At 39.4% G+C, this 21,471-nt stretch overlaps 1 protein-coding gene across 3 annotated transcripts in view; it reads left to right on the forward strand.

Moving 5' to 3' along the window:
* Nucleotides 1-21,471, forward strand: part of METTL16 (methyltransferase 16, RNA N6-adenosine) — a 65,704-nt gene that overhangs the window by 39,333 nt on the left and 4,900 nt on the right. For all 3 annotated transcript variants that reach the window (XM_004376144.2, XM_023731152.1, XM_023731153.1), the window contains 5 exons: nucleotides 823-963; nucleotides 2,146-2,261; nucleotides 2,723-2,865; nucleotides 12,322-12,391; nucleotides 13,467-13,556. In XM_004376144.2, the coding sequence (XP_004376201.1) occupies nucleotides 823-963; nucleotides 2,146-2,261; nucleotides 2,723-2,865; nucleotides 12,322-12,391; nucleotides 13,467-13,556 (560 nt within the window). The remainder of the gene's footprint in view (nucleotides 1-822; nucleotides 964-2,145; nucleotides 2,262-2,722; nucleotides 2,866-12,321; nucleotides 12,392-13,466; nucleotides 13,557-21,471) is intronic.

Below are 21,471 nucleotides of genomic sequence, written 5' to 3' on the forward strand. Positions count from 1 at the left end.
AAATACTGGCTTTCCTTCTCTTGAATATACACTTTAGTATCTCATTAGCCAAGATTAGTCAATGGTTGTAAAAGTAATATTTGTGGATAGTCCAGTCCAGGGCTAAGGGGTTCTACATATAAGTTTAAGACCAAACTCAAGTTGTCAAAGAGTGGTTTTTGCCTGGAGTGTTTACCTCTGAATATTTCCCTTGAAATTATGGTGGAGCAAGCCAATGATTTCTGGTGTTTTGGATCTGAATCAAATATTTTTCCATCTCTCCACATCTGAGAAATATGTTCTCTCTTTAGTTTTATTTTTACTTCTGGTTTCCTTCAGGTGACAACTTAAAGAAATTGGGGAATTTGGCAGTTTAATATTATAAAACTTTTATATGCTGTGTGTTTTTTTCTGACTTTGGAGGATAGGATATATATTGATCTGTTTTAAGATACTACTTTGGTGTTTTAATGGCATTGATCTCCTTTAGAAAAATGGAGTTTTGTGTAAGATTTAAAATGGAGCCTTTTTATATCAATTAAATTGAGTTTTGACCATTTTTACTTAATCAGTCATGTATTCCTTGACCACTAATTATATACCCTTCACTTGATACACAATACACAAAAAAGAAAAAAGCAAGGTGTCTCTCCTCTAGGAAGCTTGAGTCTAACTAGGAGGTAAGACTAAGGGAATGATCAGAGCAGCCTGTAGCCACAGTATGTATGTAATCAGTCACCAGCCTGTGATCTACTAAACTGTTAAGGTTACAAGAATTCTGATGATTATTCTCATGATCTCTCTCTGGTGTGTGGAATGAGTTTTGAACTCTCGTTTTATCAGGTACCGGGGCATCTTGCATCTATCCTTTACTTGGAGCGACCTTAAATGGCTGGTATTTCCTTGCAACGGAAGTAGATGATATATGCTTCAACTATGCAAAGAAAAATGTGGAACAGAATAATTTATCTGATCTCATAAAAGGTTAGCTCCACAGAATAAATATCCTTTTCAAGCTTTGTCTGTTAAGCTGTCTTTATAATTTAATTTAACAAACTTCATTATTAATTATCTTTTGCTTTAATACACAAACTTTGATTTTTAAAAACCTGGTATACTGTAATTGGGGTTGCTGTTTTGATACCAGAATTAGAAAGAAATATGGTAAATATATAAAGTTACCTAGTCAAGATTTTAAAAGGAAAAAAGTCCTACTATTGATTAAGCTATACTATCTTTTTTACTTCAGTACATGTAATTGTGCTAGAATTAGTCAAATCTTCTTAGTGATCAGTTAATTTTATCTTTGTGCTTATTAATATGTATAAAAGGCTGTTAATTTTTTTTTTCTCCTTTTAAAGAGGCATTCTGTCTCTTTAAGAAAGAAATAGGCTTTTTTTTTTTTTTTTTAAAGTCTCCTTAGTAGTGTTAAGGAGCCCACCAGTGCTCCTCGGAAACCCTATGGGGCAGTTCTACCCTGTCCTATTGGGTCGCTATGAATTGGAATTGACTCGATGGCAGTGGGTTTGGTTTTTTTTTCTTGTTAGTAGTGTTACACATATCATTGTAAGGGGAGATGCTGACATTGTTAATGCATGTATTTTAGTTATCTAATGCTGTGTAACAAATTACTCTAAAATTTAGCAGCTTTAAACAATAAGCGTATATTATAGTTTTTATGGGTCAGGAATTGGGACATGGCTTAGCTTGGTGGTTCTGATTCAGAGTCTCTCATGAGGTTGCAGTCAGGACGTCAGCTCGAGCTGCAGTTATCTGAAGGCTTGACTGGGGATAAAGATTTGCTACCAAGATGGCTCCCAAGACTGTTGGTAGGAAGCTTGAGTTCACTGGCACATGGATCTCTCCATGGGACTGCTGGAGTGTCCTTGCAACATGTCAGCTGGCTTCCCCTAGAGCAAGTCATCCAAGAGATAAAGCAAGGAGGAAGCCACAATGCCTTCTATCACTTAGCTTCAAAAGTGACACCCTGTCACTTCCATCATATTCTGTTTTATAGAAGTGAGTCACTAAGTCTAGTGTACACTCAAGGAGAGGGAAATTAAGCTCTTACCTATTGAGTGGAAGAGTGTCAAAGAATTTGTGCACGTATTTTAAAACTACCACAGCATTGTAATAGTTAACAGTTGTTCCTTTTTTTCCCCCCAGTGGTAAAAGTACCCCAGAAGACACTCCTGATGGATGCTCTTAAAGAAGAATCTGAGATAATCTATGATTTTTGCATGTGCAACCCTCCCTTTTTTGCCAACCAGTTGGAAGCCAAGGTAAAATGTGTTCTGCTTTAAAGTAACTGAATATTTAAGTTTGCCTTGCAGAGAGAAGAGCAAAGAGTAACTTTTATTTAGAAGCTGTATCAGTTAGCATGCTTTTGGTTTCAAGTACCTGAAAACATAATTCTGATTGACTTAACAACAAAGGGAAAAGTATTGGCTCACATATGTGAGAAACCGAGCATTAGCATGGACTTCAGGAACAATTTGATCAAGAAATTCACAGTATTATCAAGTCTGAGGCTCTATTTTTCCAGTTTGTCTTGGCTCTGACCTGATCTTTGGGTTGTTTTTGTATAATATTGCAGGGGCCATGTGACTTTTAAATCCTAAATCTAGTATAGTATTTGGGAAGTAAAATTACATGTTAACACTCTTACTTGTAGCTAGATTACATTCAAAGACTTGATTCTTAAGGTGTACACATTTTTCACCAGAGTTTTTTTGTTGCTCAGGGAGTAAACTCTCGGAATCCTCGAAGACCTCCACCTAGTTCTGTAAACACCGGAGGTATCACAGAGATCATGGCAGAAGGAGGTGAATTAGAGTTTGTCAAAAGGATCATCCATGACAGTTTGCAACTTAAAAAAAGATTAAGGTAAGCTGCTTAGTACAGCATGGGAATATTCCCTCCCCTTCTTTTCCCCTGTGTAATTGCAGAGGAAACCATCACTCAAAGGAAAAGGAACCATAATGGTCTGAAGAATAAACAGATTAAAGATGGAAAGGGTAGCAGAACCTACAGTCTGCAAAGACCCTGTTTCTGAGGCTTCTCTCATGCTGTTAACTGATTTGTGTTCCCTCCAATCATTGTACTACGTGGGTCGGAAGGAGAAAAACACCATATGATTGTATTGGTCCCATTAGTATGGTACTGTGATGGAACAAAACTGATTCAAATATGGCTTTTGATTAGAAAACAGATGGGTTCAGATCTGTCCCATGAACCAGAATAAATTTGTTGCCTAGTCCTTGCAGCAATTTTTGTTCTTGGAATCAGTCTCCCAAACAGTGACAGATGTGAGGACATTGAGCTGTCACAAACATAATGAAAGGAAACTGAGTTCACTAACCAGTTCTGTAGGAGGGTTAAGGCTATTCCTTTTTAAAAGCTAATTATTTCAGACAGCACACCTGTCATTAAGCTGCATAAGGTTCTCAAAAAGAGCTGTTTGTCTCGCTTGACTTCCCATCCTGCCACGTGTTGTTGAAGTGATGGATAACGTGGTAGTTCAAAACTAAAGGGACTTTCAACCCTAGGATTTAGCTTTGGGACGTAGGGAAGATTTGTTTTCCTTTTGGATTTATAGATGTTTAAAGCTGCTTAAGAGGAGCCCTGGTGGTGCAATGGTTAAGTGCCCAGCTGCTAACCAAAAGGTTGGCAGTTTGAACCTACCAGCTGCTCTGTGGGAGGAAAGGGTTGGCAATCTGCTCTTGTAAATATTATGGCCTAGGAAACCCGATGGGGCAGTTCTACTCTGTCCTATAGGGTCACTGTAAGTTGGAATCGACTCAACACCACACAACAACAACAAAGGTGCTTATCTTAGTAAAAGGCCGATTCCAGAATCAACAGAGTATCCTCATTTATTAAATATGTGTGTGTGTATAAATATTTGTGGAAAGCAAGTTGATTATTGGATGATCTGCCTCTCAGAAAAATTACACATCATTGAAGCCAAAGGTCAATAAATTTTTGCTTTAAATTGATGTCTTCAAAGATACATTAGAATGTATTGGAGAAGAAAGAGAGTTAAGTTATACTGAGCATTGATGAAAGTCTGAGTAAGTAAACTTAAAGAAGGGAACAGAACGCTGAAACACATGAAAAAAGTAGCCAGGGCCATTTGGCCACTTCGGATTTTGAGGGGACTGGAGTTCACCAAGAAAACGGAGAACTGTCTCTCTATAGATGACTCTCCCAGGTTATCGTACACTTGTGGTTGTTTCTAGGAGGCTTTTTAACTTACATTACTGACTGTTTTTATTATTTCCAAAGTTCCATTTGAACTACAAAATATGTTTTAGAGGAACCCAATTCTACGGAATAGAGATTGGCTCGGTATGTTCCAAGACTGCATGGCAGGGTAACCCCCACATTGAATGAAAGGGGTTAAGTCTGCTAGGAAGGATTTGTTAAATTGTGTATATGTGTGTTTGCTAGAGCCCATCCTATCTCTAGAGAGTTGACCATTTTGAGCTTGATATTATATATGGGAAATATTACCCAGTTATGATTTATATAAAAACAGGGATCAGCAATCTTGTCTGATTATTACTGAGAAGAGAACAGAACAATGTTTTCTGGAAAACAATTTTTGCTTACAAATCTTGTTCAGTTTCACATCCTACCGTGATTACTTAACTTACTTTTTTTTTTTTTATTGTACTTTAGATGAAGGTTTACAGAGTAGTTTCTCATTAAACAGTTAGTACACATACGTTTTATGATATTGGTTAACAACCCCACAACATATCAACAGTCTCGCTTCTCGACCTTGGGTTCCCTATTTCCAGCTTTCCTGTCCCCTATTCCAGCTTTCCTGTCCCCTCCTGCCTTCTAGTCCTTGCCCCTGGGCTAGTATGCCCTATTAGACTCGTTTCGTTTTATGAAGCTGTCTAATCTTTGGCTGAAGGGTGAACCTTGGAAGTGACTTCATTACTGAGCTAAAAGGGTGTCTGGGTGCCATACTCCTGGGGTTTCTCCAGTCTCTGTCAGGCTAGTAAGTCTGGTGTTTTTTGACAATTTTTAACCTCTGGTTTCATCTTTGATTGGGACCCTAAGTAGGGTGTGGATCTCTAAATGGGTTTTTTTGAGTATCATTAGAAAGAAATATACTTCAGCCATCTGCACAGATATATATAGCAGGTAGAGATTTATTGGGGGACAGATGGTATACAAGCTTGTTCTCCAGGTAGAGCAGCATTTTTGCAGTTAAAACCTGAAGGAGCATTTCCCAGTAGTGAGCACCACAGGAGGGAGATGCTGCTATTTTGATTTTTCCTTCCTACCAGAATAGGAAGAAGAGTGAATGGTAAGGGGATCAAGCCACCTGAAAGAAAAGGGGCTGCTTTGTTTTTTAAATGAATTAAGTTCTGTGCTTTTCATCAGCTTAACTTAGGTGTCATGCTTAGTTTAACTCCCTTTGAGGTCTGATATGGCAAAGCTTCACTCACTGTGACTGCTTCACGGACTCAGGGAGAAAAGGTTGGATCCAGTGGCTCATGCCATGACAGGCTAGCTGTATAAAATTTTATGGTATTGTCATCTACAGGAAGTAGTCATGGGTGGTTCTGCTTTAGGTGGTCAAAGAGGACAGTTGTTAAAAATCAACAAGCTTGTATTTTGTGTACATCAGACAGTCTTTTAACAATACCGAGGAATTAAAAGCCTTGGTCCAACTGCCTTGGAAAAGTTTGTTACAGTGTACTGTTTCTTACACATGTACAACTGTGTATGAATAAATAAAATCACTTAATAAGAGACTGGATCCCTGGTGGCACAGTGGTAAAGCGTTCAGCTGCTAACCAAAAGGTTGTCAGTTCAAATCCACCAGCCGCTCCTTGGAAACCCTATGGGGCAGTTCTGCTCTGTTCTACAGGGTTGTTATGAGTCAATTGACTCGATGGCAATGGTTTTTTTTGTTTTTTTATAAGAACATAGGATAAAAATTATTTTTAGCCATGTAGATTTGGAATTTATGATAATTTACATTCAGATATTAAGATTAGGCAGACACTAGGGCTGGTCTGGTGAATATCTGGGGGCATTTATTCTGGTAATTTAATTAACATAGGCATTTTTAGAGTAGGTTAACACCCCAGACACTCCCAAACCTCTGCTTTTATCTGTTTTTCTATATTACACTTCAGTTTAAGGTTTAGATTTAAGAAAAAATGGGGCCCTGGTGGCACAGTGGTTAAGCGTTTGGCTACTAACCAAAAGGTCGGCAGTTCTAATCCACCAGCTGCTTCTTGGAAACCCTGTGGGACAGTTCTAGTCTGTGCTATAGGGTTGCTGTGAGTTGGAATCGACTCAATGGCAACGGGTTTTTATATTATACTTCAGTTTAAGGTTTTGATATAAGAAAAAATGGTTATTTCTAAATAACCATTCCCCACTAAAAACAACCAGGGCCCCTTGTAGGAGTGGTTGATTCCAGGGCTGGGTCAGGATGAGTATAGGATGATCCTGGACTAGCTTGTAATACCAGAAAGTAAGAAAGTGCTCAAAAAATGATTTGTCTAAAGGACATAGGAGGCAGCTTGAAGGGCTCCCCCTGGGCCCAGTCTGGGGCAATCTGAGCTTCAAAATGAATAATGACAACAATGGATTATAACTCCATTGAATAAAGTAAATAAATGAAATAAAGGGGATAGAGGAAAAGGTCTTCCTTACAGTGGAATGCCAACTAATAAATGTAGAAAGAATAATTATTATTAGTTGCCATCCAGTCGATTTCAACTCACGGTGACCCCATGTGTGCAGAGTAGAACTGCTCCATAGGATTTTCAAGGCTGTGACTTTTGGAAGCATATTCCCGGGCCTGTCTTCTCAGGCACCTCTAGGTGGATTCAAACCACCGACCTTTCAGCTAGTAATCAAGTGCTTAACCCTTTGCGTCACCCAAGGACTCCTTAGAAGGAATAATAGAGTTAAAAAAAAAATCATCATCTTGTAATCATCATGGTAATAACTGATTCATGCAAGAATTTTCAATGGAAAATTTGAAGAACAGGATATTTACATAGTTTGAAAGTATCTCTCCCAGATTCCTTATTACAAAGATAAATATGGTAACTTTAGAATGGAGAGACCTGGGGACACCATTTTGACTCAGTGATCATCTCCTGATGTGATGCACCTGGAATGTATAACTTGACTCTGGCCATGAGGAAACTTTGGACAAACCAAATTGAGGGATTTTATAAAACAGTTCTTTAAAAATGTCATGGTAATCAAAGTAAGGAAAGACTGAGGAGCTGTTCCAGATTGAGGGAGACTAAAGAGACATGATAAGAAAATGAAATGTATGATTGTAACTTGGGTCTTCCATCAGGTGAAAAAATTGAAGGACATTATTAGGATAACTGGTAGCATTTGACTATGGACTGTATTTCAGATAACAGTATTTTATCATTGTTAAATTTTCTTAATTTGATAATTGTTCTGTGATTATGAAAGAGAACGTCCTTGTTTTGAAAATGTACATGTTGAAATATTTAAGGTTAAAACCAAAAAAAAAAAAAAAAACCAAACCCTTTGCCATCAAGTCAATTCCAACTCTCAACGCTACAGGATAGAGTAGAACTGCCCCATAGAGTTTCCAAGGAGTGCCTGGTAGATTCGAACTGCCGACCTTTTGTATAGCAGCCATAGCTCTTAACCACTATGCCACCAGGGTTTCCCATTTAAGGTTAAGGGGGCATTATAATACCTACAGTCAGCTGTCAGATGGGTCAGAAAAAATACAAACACACTGAGCAAGCAAATAGGGGAAAATGTTAATTGGTGAATCTGGGTGAAGGGTGTACTGGAGACATTTGTAGTAATCTTGAAACTTTTCTGGAGATGTGAACTTATTTCAAAATAATTTTTCTTGAAACCTGCTGTCTCAGAGGAATTACTAAATGCTGTAATGAGTAGAGTGCTATTTTCATCATTAAAATAGTATAATGGGTTCAGAGTCTCTTGGGCGCCAGATCTTCCTTTTGTTCGTTTTTTTCTTTCACTTTGATCAGTTGTTAGAAGATGCCTGTTGAGAGTAGCTAGGGTCTAGTGGGTAGGCATTTTTTCACATGAAGCTAAAACAGGATTTTTAATACATGTAGTAGCTCTGCTTTTTCTATAAGAAATGGAACTGTTGAAGAAAACAGTAAGTATATTGGTAAGATTAAATCTTAAAAGATTAACAATACAATATTCAGTTTAGAGCAGGAGTTAAAAGAAACATGAACTCTCCCAAGCCTGTATTAAGTACCAATAGCTTATTTAACTGTTACGAGCTTTGCTTGTCTAAATATTTGCTTTCCTTTTCCCCTGAAGAAGCCCTATTCTGTCTTCGTTTTGTCTTTGCTCTAGGCCATTTCTTGGCTTCTGATGGCTCTGATCTATTCAGCAATGCTAATTTTAAAGGAAAGATGTTAATTAACCTATTTTATTCTGTTACTATGTGAGCACTAATTGCTGTTAATTTCTCTTCCTTCGTGTTGCTCCTAACATACCCAAAGCTTTTCATTCCTGGTTGATGATTTCTCCATTGATAAACTGTCTTCTTAAAAAGAGCCTGTTATTTTTCTTCTAAACATTTTAAAGACACTGAGTGAAATTGATTATGCTTAAATAAATCTACCCAGGTTTGTTTAGTTTGTTGTTGTTGTGTGCCATCTAGTCAATTCTGACTCATAGTGACCCTCTGTGACAGAACAGAACTGCCCCATTAGGGTTTCCTAGGCTATAATCTTTACGGGAGCAGATCGCCAGGTCTTTTGGTTAGCTGCCGGAAGCTTCAGCATTGCACCACCAGGGCTCCTTGAAGTTGTTTATGTAGGACGGTTGTTTTTCTTTGCATTTTCAGAGAGAAAAAGAATTAGTTGAACAAATGAACAGTCACCTGTTGTTGAGCCCACAGTGAAGGCAAAGGAGACATTTGTTGATGCCCACTATTTCTGAAGCAATAGATAATATTTGTCATACTGTAAAGATTAGCAAAGATCTTCGTTTACATTATTTGATGTATTAGGTTGAACCTTATGAAACTATCAGTATTAAATAGTTTTCAACTTATAAAAATTGCAATTTTATGTCATTTTAACTTAGTTTGTGATTTTAGAGGCTCAAATTCTCTTAGAATTTTAGTCACTTTAGAATTTACCTTTATAATACCTATTTCGTACGTAAACAAATGTTGAATGCTTATCCCCTTAATCTGAAAATTCTCTTTAAAAATAATATACAGTTAGATGAATTTTGAATGACATGGAAATGATTATGATGGTTAATGAAAAAAGCAGGATACAGAATACGAATTGCTAGTGTGACTAAGCTATATTATAAAACAGGAAAGAAATATGAAAGACATTAATATAATGTTAATTGTTTTTTGTACTTTTTGAAGGTGTAAGATACATCACATTTATAAATTTATGTATTCAAATTCATTTTACTGAGGTATAATTTGTATACAGTAAAATTCTCTAATTTGAAGTGTACAGTTGGATGAGTTTTGGTAAATATGTACATGTTACTACCAACACAATCAAGATATAGAACATTTCTATCACTGTAAAGAGTTCTCGGCTGCTAACTAAAGGGTTGGAAGTTCGAGTTCACCCAGAGAAACCTCGGAAGAAAGGCCTGGCTATCTACTTCTGAAAAATCAGCCATTGAAAATTCTATGGAACACTGTTCTCTGACACACATGAGGTTGCCATGATTTGGAGTTGTCTCAGCAGCAGCCGGTTTTAAAGAGTTCCCTAGTACCCCTTGTAGTCTTATCCCCACCCTCCTCCCAGCCTCTCAAACCTGTTGTCATCCAGTCAGTTCTGACTCATAGCGACCCTAGAGGGCAGAGTAGAACTGCCCCATAGTAGAACTGCTGTAACCTTTACAGAAGCAGAGTGCCACATCTTTCTCGTGCGGAGCGGCAAGCGGGTTCCAGCCATTGACCTTTCAGATAGCAGCTGAGCACTTAACCACTGTGCCACCAGGGCTTCTTTACTCTCAGCCTCTAGTGTTCACTGATCTACCTTCTGCCACAATAGTTTTGCCTTTTCTAGACTTTCATATAAATAGAATTATACAAAATATAGTTTTTTGTGTATGGCTTCTTTCATGTCATATAACCACACTTTGTATCAGTAGTTTTGTCCCTTTTTATTGCTAAATAGTATGCCATTTATGGATATATCACAATTGGTTAATCCATCACCAGGTGATGGGAATCTTGGTCATTTGCAGGTTTTGGTTAGTATGAATAAAACTGCTATGAACATTTACATACAAATCTTTATGTGGACATGTTTTTGCCTATTTTGAGTAAATACCTAAGAGTAGGATTGTTAAATCCTGTGGTAAGTATATGTTTAACTTTTTAAGAAGTTGCCAGACTCAGTCAGAAAGAGAAATGGAGTCTATACATGCTGCAACATGGATGAATCTTGAAAACATAATGCTGAGTGAAATAAGTCAGTCATAAAAGGATAAATATTTTATGATCCCACTCACATGAAATAGGCAAATATATTGAGAGCAAAGTTTACTGGTGGTTATCAAGGGTGGGAGGAAGGGGAAAAGGGGAAGTCTTTGCTTAGGGAGCACTGTTGTTGTTAGCTGCTGTCCAGTTGGTCCCCAATTCATGGTGACCCCATGCACAAAGGGATTGGACCACTGTGATTCATAAGGGTTTTTCATTAGCTGATTTTTTGGAAGTAGATTGCCAGGTCAGTCTTCTTAGTCTGTGTTAGTTTGGAAGCTCTGCTGAAACCTATTCAGCATCATAGTGACATGGAAGCCTCTAGTGACAAATGGGTGGTGATTGTGCTTGAGGTGTATTCGCTGGGAATCAAACCCAGGTCTCCTAAATGGAAGAAGAGAATTCTGCCACTGAACCACCACTGCCCCTAGGGTGAGTTTTGTTAAGAGTGGTGGAATAACTTGGAAACATATCATAGTGATGGGCTTTGTTCTGGCACTTACTTAAGTTAGTTAGGATCAGTTTGATCCTTTCGAGGCTTGCTTTTAAGCTTTGTTAAGGTACATCTAGAAAGTCTAGCCTTTCTGCTCTGGTTAGTAAAACCACAAACTATTCCCAACTCTCTCTGGGCTTGAGGAATTATTTGGCCTACTGCTTTCTGGGGTTCTTTCCTTAGCCTTATGGAGTTACACCCCACACATGTGCAGATCATTATTCAGCCAAATATTCCACAGAACCTCTCTGCAGATCCCCAGAGTTCTCTTTCTGTGCAGCTCATTCCTCTCTGCCATTTTGCTCTGCAAATTCTAACTGCCTCAGCCTGTCTGTCTCATCAGTTCACCAAGACTCCCTGGCTCTGTTTGGATTTCCCTTTCCTGCACTGCAGCCTGGAAATTGCCTTCAGGCAGTAAGCCCTGGCAATTGTAGGGCTAACCTTGTCTTTTCCTCTTTCTCAGCAATCATAGGCTTGCACTGCCAGTTTTTCAGTGTCTAAAAACAATTGTTGCATATACTTTGTGTAGTTTCCTAGCTGTTTATGGTGGTAGGACAATTCCTATAGTAGTTAGGCCTTGATGGGCTGAAGCAGAAGTCCTGTATAAATTTGTATACTCTGCAACCTTTTTAGAATAATTGGAAGAAATAAATTCTATACTTTTACCTTTTAACTGATTCACTCCATTTTCTCCACACTTGCCTTTCTGGATTTGTATGTAATATGGAACAAATGAAGACCTGGTGGAGCAATGGTTAAGAGCTCAGTTGCTAACCAAAACGGCGAATCTACCAGCCACTCCTTGGAAACCCTATGGGGCAGTTCTACTCTCTCCTGTAGGGTTGCTGTGAGTTGGAATCAACTCGACAGCATTGGGTTTGGTATGGAACAAATTGATATCATAGTCTGTTGAAATTCTAATGCAATATATACTCTTAAAATTACTTGCAGGTGAGGATATCTCAGAAATACAGGTTCATGCTGGATCTTATAAGTTCTCATGGTGTGAGGGGTGTTTATGCATGTTTTTATATTATTGACCAATTTCTATCCTAGAGCTAAATAGTCTTTGTTCAGAATGTTATAGGTGAGCCCTATCTCTTTTTCCCTTTCTTTCCAAATACATACTGCCCTGAAGCACTGGAGAGCTCTAAGTGGGTTTTTGTTTTTTTAAGTTGCTTTGGACTTGTTTTCCACCACTAGAGCTGGTCTTTCTTTAAATACATTATATGCAGTTTTTGTTATTGTTACTTGTAACTTTACTCAGTGTTTGTTTGCTGTTGTTCACATCTTTATCCCTTGAGTATTACTTAGTTTTAAAATGTAACCATATAAGCAGCGTTTTACTTGTCTGATTTCTTCCTAGGTGGTATAGCTGTATGCTAGGAAAGAAATGCAGTCTGGCTCCTCTGAAGGAAGAGCTTCGCGTACAAGGGGTAAGGCTTTGTCGTTAATGTTTGGTGGATCTATTTTTGATGGTAGTTTGAGTATAGAATTTTCCTGAAACTCTAAATGTATGTATGTGTGTGTAGTTTTAGTGCTAGAAGAGACTTTTTATAGATTATTATACAGTAGTAGAATGTCAGAGAGAAATGACAAGTCAGAAATCTTGGTGTCTTCCTTTGACCCCCACATCTAATTCTTTTATAGATGCGGAAACTGGAGGCCAGATAAGTTAAAGGGCTTGTTCCGGGTCACACAACTTTCTTTTTTTTAATTGTACTTTAGGTGAGGGTTTACAGACCTAATAATTTCTCATTAAACAGTCAGGACACATAAGGGTCACATAATTTTCGAAGAACAGCTAGCATCCAAATGCAGCCTGAGTCTAGTGTGCTTGTCACCATGGCGACAGTCCACACAAGTCCAGTCCCTCACTACTGTTTTGAAAGGCAGGTAGCAAATAAGTCCTTCCCTACCCCGCGCCCCCTCCAGTTTTATGGTGTTTTAGTAGGAGTAAGATAACTTCTTAGGGAAAAGGGTGAGATGTGGAGTCAGTGGTAGAAACCAAGTATTCTGATGTGTGCTTTCTCTCTGACATTCTACTGATCCTGTTTTGCCCATACCCTTTCTCTGTTTATAATTGTAAAAACAACAAAGTGGTTACTTTTTTTCTACTCAAGTCTGATGACAGAATGGACACTACATAGCTATTTCTAACCAGCTTTGGTTGACTCTCTGTCTTAAAAAAGAAAATGAAAAGCCACTTGAATCATTTTACAAATCGTTTTCTGAAGAGCTGTGTTTTGGGTGTTTCATATTTGGTTGGACATTTGAGCCAGATGTAAATTCTCTGTAGTGTTTTATGGGAGGAAAAAAAAAATACAGCTTTGTTGAAAGATAATTTTGTCATTGATTATTAAGCAGCTATGCATAGCTGCTTTTTGGATAGTAGTGTTTCTTAACTGATCAAAAGCAGAACCAACACATAATTTAATATGAAGCAGCAGCCAGGAACATATTTGTTAGAATAACTTCAGTTTGATGAGATGCTATGTTTGTCGGTTTCAGGTTCCTAAAGTCACCTTCACTGAGTTCTGTCAAGGTCGGACAATGAGATGGGCTTTAGCATGGAGTTTTTATAATGATGTAACAGTACCAGTAAGTAGAAACCTTGCTTGGGCTTCTCCAAATGTCAGCACATGGTGGGTTTTCGTAGGTCATAAATGAACTGAATTTGTACTGGCCTGTTTCCCTGAAGTTTGCCCCAAATGCTTCTGTCCAAATAGAAAGTGGCTGTAAACAACACACAGTTCTGGATGGCTGACTATGGTGACCACGGACCCTTTCTCTGTGGGTTTGTGTGGGGTAGTGATCCTTGCTTGGCAAACGTAAATGAGTTGGAAATGCATCTTTTAGGAATTAAAAATGCAGGTAATGTAACCTGTAGGAACACCTTGGGGATATAACAATTCTGGTGGACGTTCCCTAAGAGTTGAGATTGAAGCCTGTTTCCTGTATATTTTCCTTCACCAGTGCTGCTTTCCAAGAGTAGCTGCCTCCTGAGGTTCCCGGTGAATTTATAAGTTGCCATTTTGGGTTATGGGTTTTTGATGTGTGACACTTAGGGATCAGTCTAGTGAAGGGTTATATTTTTTTCTTTAAGATTAACACTAGAATATTGATCATTTTTGATGCTGAGCAGTGGATGAGTCATGACCCTATTTTCTCTACTTGGTATATGTTTGAACACTTTCTGGATTGAAAAGTTAAAGAAAAAATCGTTAGCATTGAATAGAGTCATTGTTCCACAAACTTCTCTTTGTCCTCTGTGCTGCTATATATAAAGGAAAAATGCATCTGAGCTGGCCAGACTGAGCAATTTCATGGGCTGAGCTGAGAGGTGGTGATAGAACAGCACCTGTTTGCATTTCTAACAAGTTCCCAGACGATGCGAATGCTGCTGGTTGGGGACCAATTCTGAGAACTAGTAGAGCAGTGGTTCTCAAAATTTGTTATATATAAGAATCACCGGGGGATCTTGTTAAAATGAAGATTCTGATTCAGTATATCTGGGTGGAAATGCAAATTCTCAGTATAGGTTCAAATCAGAGCGAACCAGTTCAAAGCCCTGGTTCCCCCAATTCCCTCACATATTTTACATCTTCAGAAGAGTGATTGACTTTCTGAGGCCTGGAGCCTCCAGCCTCAAGTTTATGCATACGTTGCTTTGCGTGTGTTCCTTCTTCCCATAGTATTTATGGAGGCCTAGTACCTTGTCCAAACCCTGTGGGGCAGTACTACTCTCTCCTGTAGGGTTGCTATGAGTCAGAATCAACTCAACGGCAATGGGTTTGGTTTTGTTTTTTTAGTACCTTGTCAAAAGGAGCCCTGGTGGTGCAGTGGTTAAGTGCTCAGTTGCTAACCGAAAGGTCAGTGATTCAAACCCACCAGCCAGCCACTCCTCGGGAGGAAGATGTGGCAGTCTGCTTCTGTAAAGATTACAGCCTTGGAAATCCCATGGGGCAGTTCTACTCTGTCCTGTAGCGTCACTATGAGTTGGAATCAACTCAACGGCAGTGAGTTTGGGTTTTTTTTGTTTGTTTAGTACCTTGTCCTTCAGGCCTCTGATCCTCAGTTCAAGTAGGCTGGTTCTAGGTGCTGCTTTCCCAAGGTCTTGGCTGCTCTTGGTCTCTAAAGACGTCTTGAATGTTGCCGCATCTATGAGCCTCTGTCCTTGCTCTTGTAGGACAGAGGAGTAGACATGTGCAGAAGCACAGGGGGACGATTTGCAGATGGTACCTTGTCTTTGAATACAGGAGCGTGTCTTTCCTCTACCCTTGGTCTGTTGTGACTAGTGCTGTGGGTTGAAATAAGTTAGTCAGTCATGTTTGACTGGCCTTTACCCTGAAGCCTCTGTACAATGGCTATAGGGAATCTGAAGGTCAGTGTTGGAAATATTCACTGATTAAAAAGATGGTTCTGTGATGATTGCATAACATGGTGAATGTAGGTAGTGTCACTGAGTTGTACACTTAAAAATGATTGAAATGGCAAAGGTTTTGTTGTATATATTGTATCACAGACACACAAAAACGATGATTCTGCTTTTTTTTGTATATTTATTTTTATTGTATTTTAGATGAGGTTTACACAGCAAATTAGTTTCTCATTAAACAATACGTATATTGTTTTGTGACATTGGTTGTCAGCACTCTCCCCTTCTCGACCTTGGGTTCCCCATTACCAGCTTTCCTGTCCTCCCCTGCGTTCTCGTCCTTGCCCCTGGGCTAGTGTGCCCCTTTAGTCTCGTTTTGTTTTATGGGCCTGTCTAATCTCTGGCTGAAGGGCGAACCTCAGGAGTGACTTCAGTACTGGGTTAAAAGGGAGTCCGGGGGCCATACACTTGGGGGATGATTCTGCTTTTTTTGACTCCCCTGAGAATTCTCTTTCTGTTACCTTCTAGAATACCAGGGCCTTCACACCAAGTGGTTAAAATCATTAGTAATACCGTAAGTTCTCCCTGTGCAGGCACTAACAGCTGCAGGAGAGAGGGGTTGCACCTGTTTCCAATGCCTTCTGCTTAACCTGCTTCCCATATTGTTGCCACCAGAGGTGGAAGAGCCGATAATGAGCTCTGGCACTCTCCACGCCTGCTCTGAGATCAGAGCCACCCTTGCCCTCTTGGATTTGTAGTCATTTCAGGCCCAAATCTCAAAGGGAGTGATGTTTCTATGTTACCAAAATTGACTTGTTTTGAAAAGGAACCACCTAAGCCTCCCTGTCTTTTAGGGCATCGTTTAGTCCTGTTCACAGTGTCTAACCATCCAAAAAAAAAAACCAAAAATGCCTCTTGCTAAGGGCCTCAGATTTTTCCCATGTTAGGGTACTCATCCCTCTCCACCACTACTCCCAGCCCCAAGCTGTTAATAATGCATTCCCAAGTGTTCCATTAGATGCACTTAAACTGCTACAAGAAAAATGGCAATTTCTGATTTGTAGTAACCCAGCAACAGTTTCTTAGCACTGGTACCCTTGATCAGCAACTGCTTTCCCTGGGGGTAGTCCCAGGGTGCTTGTGAGATTTTTATGTGGCTGTCCTCTTGGTTCTCCTTACTTCTAGGTAGATCTTTCCCCAGCCTCTGCTTTTTGAAAAGCTCACCTGGCTTACCCCCTTACTCCTTGGGATGGGGTGAGGGAGGAATCTGCTTTAGAGGAGCAGAGGAAGCCAAGGAATAGAGCTAGTTAAGCAGAAATATTGACCTACTTCCGCACCCCACCCCTACTGCTGCCTTTTTAGGGTAAATGTGCAAGTTACTATGGCAACTTCTGTTTTCACTTATCTTGGGCCTACTGACTCGTTTCTGTTGGTGCTGAATGCTGAAAAATTCTAATTGACTGCTGATTTATGTGCCTACACTAAGCCCATTGCTCTTGTCTGGATTTATTTTAGCAACAAAAAGACAGGTCTTAGTGTTGATAGAATTTTTGTACTTTTCATTTCTGGCTGATGATGAGTATAAGGAAGCATATTTTAATTTACTGTTCTTTACAGAATTCCAGCAAGCCACTTAGCATGCTTCTTTGTCCCAGCTTCTCCTCTACTTGCTCAATGTGTTATTTTAGCTTTGCTTTGCTTTCAGGAAGTTTGACAATTGTTAAAAGCGAAAGGGAAGAAAACATGGTTCTAGTAAGTTGTGTACTTTTGATGTGGCCATTGTCCAGAAACTCTGGTTTTAAGAGATTATCCCCCTGTGTTGGAGACATTTCCTTTAAGCCTGGGACTTTCCTGTCTAGGGAGTAATAACTAGAAATTGCTTTGGGGTCTGTGGTGTCTGGAAACTAAGGCAGTGTCATTTTATTGGTAGTTAGATGTTCCAAAAATTCACAGAGAAACACATCCAAGGAGGCAGACACATCCGCGAGGCTATTGTGGGCTGTTAGAGAGCAGATGGAGGGGAGGGTCAGAGTATTTAGGTAAGGTTATCAGTGCCAGAGCTGGGGTCTCTTGACAGTGCTCTACATATAACCCCATAAGTTTTCAAACTAGTTCCAAATAGATTAGAGCTTCCATGTACGTGCCCCCAGGAGTTGACAGTGGGGCAGATGTCAGATTGGTACTCCAGGCTTCACGCTCATTTTTTTGACTAGAGCAGACCTGCTTTTATAAATTGTATGTATTGATTTTATTTGCTGAAGGGGTTCTGTTGTTAAGAAATGGTTTGAAAACAAGTAGTATACCAAGCTATACATCATGCTGCAAAAGAAATGCGATGGTTAGGGAACTGAGTTCTTGAGCATAGTCAAAGCTCTTCTTAGTTGTTTTTCTTGTTAAGTGTGATCATCTCTGTGATAATACCAAAGAAGTAATGATATGCTTTTCCATCCCTTAAGAGGATTAGTTTTATGGGAGAGGGAAAAAAACACATCAAATAAAACAATTGATACAAAATTGTATGAGTAAGTGCTGAGATGAATGATAAGGACAAGAGTGGTTGGGAGTTTAGAAAAGGAAGCCCTGAATATAATCTTTGTGTAGTTTGAGTGCTTCATGCCATTATCTCCTTTTATTTAAACCTGACAGCAATCAAATGAAGTAGGATGTTGTTATCCCTATTTTATAGATAAGGAAACTAGAGGCTCAGTAAAGTCAGATTGGAACCCAGATCAGCCTGATTTCACAACCTAGACTCCAAATTGCTCTGATGCTCTGCTGCCCTTAACCTACTCATGCAAGCCCTCATCCTTTTGCTTATGGGCCATTCCAGCAGCCTATAAACAAGAGTCACTTGGATTCATCCCAAGTTCACCATTCTCAGAAATTCCAGAATGAGTAAGAAATTGCCAGTGGGATGAGGTTTGGTTCCTCATTTGGCTCCCTTGGCCTCCCAGATACGTGCTTGACTTTGCTTTCTATCCTAATCACTCTGTTTTCCTATCTATTCTGTCTTCCACCATATTAGCCTCTCATGATGCTTTTGCTCACACCACATTCTCTATCTGGTCCTTCCCTCTGACTTCCCTCCACTGCAGCTCAGCTCAATGCCAACTTCTGTGTAGAGACTTTTTAACCATTCAGCCTGTAGAAATCTCTCCCTTGTCTGGACTTGTCGCACTTATTTCTTTCAGTCATTGGTACTCTGCATAAACTTCCTTGTGACATACTTCGTATTGGTATTTTGTCTAACCCTGGCACACCGAAACTCTATTGCATGGCATATAAAAACACTGTTTGTTGAGCTGGCCCCTATCTAGCTTTATGTTGAGCAGGTTACCTAACTTTTCTAAGCTTTGGTTTCCTCCTCTGTGAAATGGAGGATAATAATAGTACCTATCATTAGGGTTATTTCATTTTACTTTTTAAGGATTGCTGTTTTGTTGTTGTTGTCACAATTTTTTTTGTAATTATATCAGATATTTACATTGTTTCAAAATGTAAAAAAGAGTATAAACAGAAGTCTAGCTGCTTCTGTCTCTTTCGCCAGAATCCCTCACTTCTCCATGGTTTACTATTTAAACAGTTTTATGGTTTATGCTTCCATTGTTTTGTTTTTTAATATGAGGAAATATGAGTATGAAGTTATAACTGCATCTTCTTAGGTAAATGGCATTCTGCATTAAGTTTTCTTTTCTTTTTTTCCTTTTCATTATTTTCACATATATCCTGGGGATGATTTCAGGACATTTTAAAGAGAAATGTTAGATGAAAATAACAAAATAGATGTTCACAAGGCTGTTACTGGAAGTCATACCCGTAGACAACGAAATGTTTCGTCTACTTCATGGCAGCAGAGCTGATACACATTTGAATAAGGCACTCTTGGTGAGCTATTCTGATGCCCTTCCCAGCACACCACCTGTCCGTGTTCCTGGCAGGTGCCAGTGTTGGTCCCTGGCCTCTTTCTCCAAATAATGTGATAGCCTGTGGAGAACCTGGGGCAGTAGACCTTAAGACGGTGGCAGAGCAGCAGAGACCTGAGTGCCATGGCTGCGCAACCCTCCCCACTCAAGGCCAGCCTCCCACTTCTAGAAGCTGCTTTGTCAAAACAAGGATGCAGTGGCTTCACTCAGCAAGTCTCTAGCCAAATGTCTCTCTTCTTTTCTTGGATATGCTAGGAACGACTTAATGATTTCCTGCTGCTTGTGGCTTCACTGGAATTTTTGCCTTAGCCTTAGTTAACAGCAGAGCCTTGGCAGTATAGCAGATGCTGTACTCTGGCTTGTGTTAAGTTACACCTTCTTTAAAGTCTCTTGACTGCTTGTGCTACTGAGATCTAGAAATTAAAGTAAAAGTGAGAATTTAAGAAATTTTTAGACAGCCCTGCTAGTACAAATTCAAACTACAAGTTGGTGATTCCAAGCCATGCAATTCTCTGTAGAAAAGAACACAGTGCCCCAGGGTCCTTGAGTTGCTGTGCAATAAATCATTGTACAGGCCTGCTTTGAGCAAAACAGGTAGAATAGGATATTTAGCAATTGGAGGAGTGGTATACTCATAGCCAGAACAGAGGCAGCATAGTATGCTGGAAAAAACTTGGGTTTGGGGTTCAAATTCTAACTCTAGTTACTGTTTTAAAATTTAAGAACTGTTTTTTGCCCAATCTGTGGTTTCAATCTAATGTGTTTTAAACAATGGGAGAAATGACACCTGAAGCTCCTCCCCCTATTGGTTGTCATTCATTGAATCTTTGCAATTGGAGAAGCCTTGGTCGCTCAGCAGTTAAGAGCTAGGCTGGTAACCCAAAGGTCCACGTTTTGAATCCACCAGCTGCTCCTTGGAAACCCTATAGGGCAATTCTACTCTGTCTGTAGGGTCGCCGTGAGTCGGAATCGACTCCATGACAACGGGTTTGCAATTCAAAAGATACAAAATCTGTATCCCTTATGGGACCTATAACTCCCCAGACTTCTTCACCTTGTCATTTCAGCTGGGTAATAGTATAGTAGGGCAACAGAGTAGGGTGTCTTCTAATCAAAACCACTTGTAAATTTACCTTCTCGTTTTTTGCATTTAACTGGATTACCCATTGTAAATGGTTGATTTTTTTTTTTTTGACTTTAAAATGTTAAATTATTTATGTATAGCTTGCCTGTTAAACTAGATTGTGACAGTTTGAATGTATCACCCTTCACAGCATGTTAGCAAAAGAAGATGATTTTAATTGGAGAAAACCGGACAGGTTCTGTTTATTAGTGTTTGTGACAGGGTGTAAAATTACCTAATACCATGGACATGTGAGGTTGAATTTAACTATTTCTTAAGACCTGACCTTATATTTTACTACGGCCCCGCCTACTAAGAATTTCTGCTATAAGCAAGAGTGGGAGAGGGATGATTGCTCTGCTATAAGCAGTGCTTAAGTTTAGTCATTTAAAAACCTTGCCTGAGAATTTTTAGAATATAAATTGTTATCTGTCTCTTGAGTGACCAGTTTCTACAGTAGAGTAAAACTCAATTTAAAATAATCCTGAACATATGTATGTGTGTGTACATATTAAAGCAGTTCATTAGAAACCCTCAGCATGCCATATTTATTGATTTACTGTTGTGTGTGGAAAACCAGAGCCAAGAGGCTGGGTGAAGGAGCCGTGTTTGAGACAGTGAAGTTCTCCTTTTAGTCCTGGGAGAACAGGATAATAAGTTGTTTCTTTTGTTGGTTCTGAATCCCTCAGAACTAGAAATTTAGATTCCTGATAGAGCTCTTGTGAGGTTTGGTGAGGGTGCATGTGCTTTAATTTTGAAATAATGAGTTCGTTCTTACTTATGGAGAAAGGGTATTGAGGGCCAGCCCTAGGCGTGACAAATGAGAAACACAGCAATATCTTTACTTTGCTGGTTGCAATTTATGAGTGCAAATGACTGTCATCTCTGTCAAAAGAGATATGAGGTGCTGTCCTTTTAACCAGGAGCCTTGGTGGAGATGACCTTTGGTGTGCTTGGTGGACAGTCAGGGATGGCGCTGTCACAGTGAGCTTTCCATGGTAACAGCCTTGGATGTTGGGAAGTGAAATGGAGACTCTGATTCTTGTCCTATTGTGTACACACACACACACACACACACACACACACACACAC

This window comes from Trichechus manatus, unplaced genomic scaffold (genome assembly GCF_000243295.1).
Source record: "Trichechus manatus latirostris isolate Lorelei unplaced genomic scaffold, TriManLat1.0 scaffold00040, whole genome shotgun sequence".
Taxonomy (NCBI): Eukaryota; Metazoa; Chordata; class Mammalia; order Sirenia; family Trichechidae; genus Trichechus; species Trichechus manatus.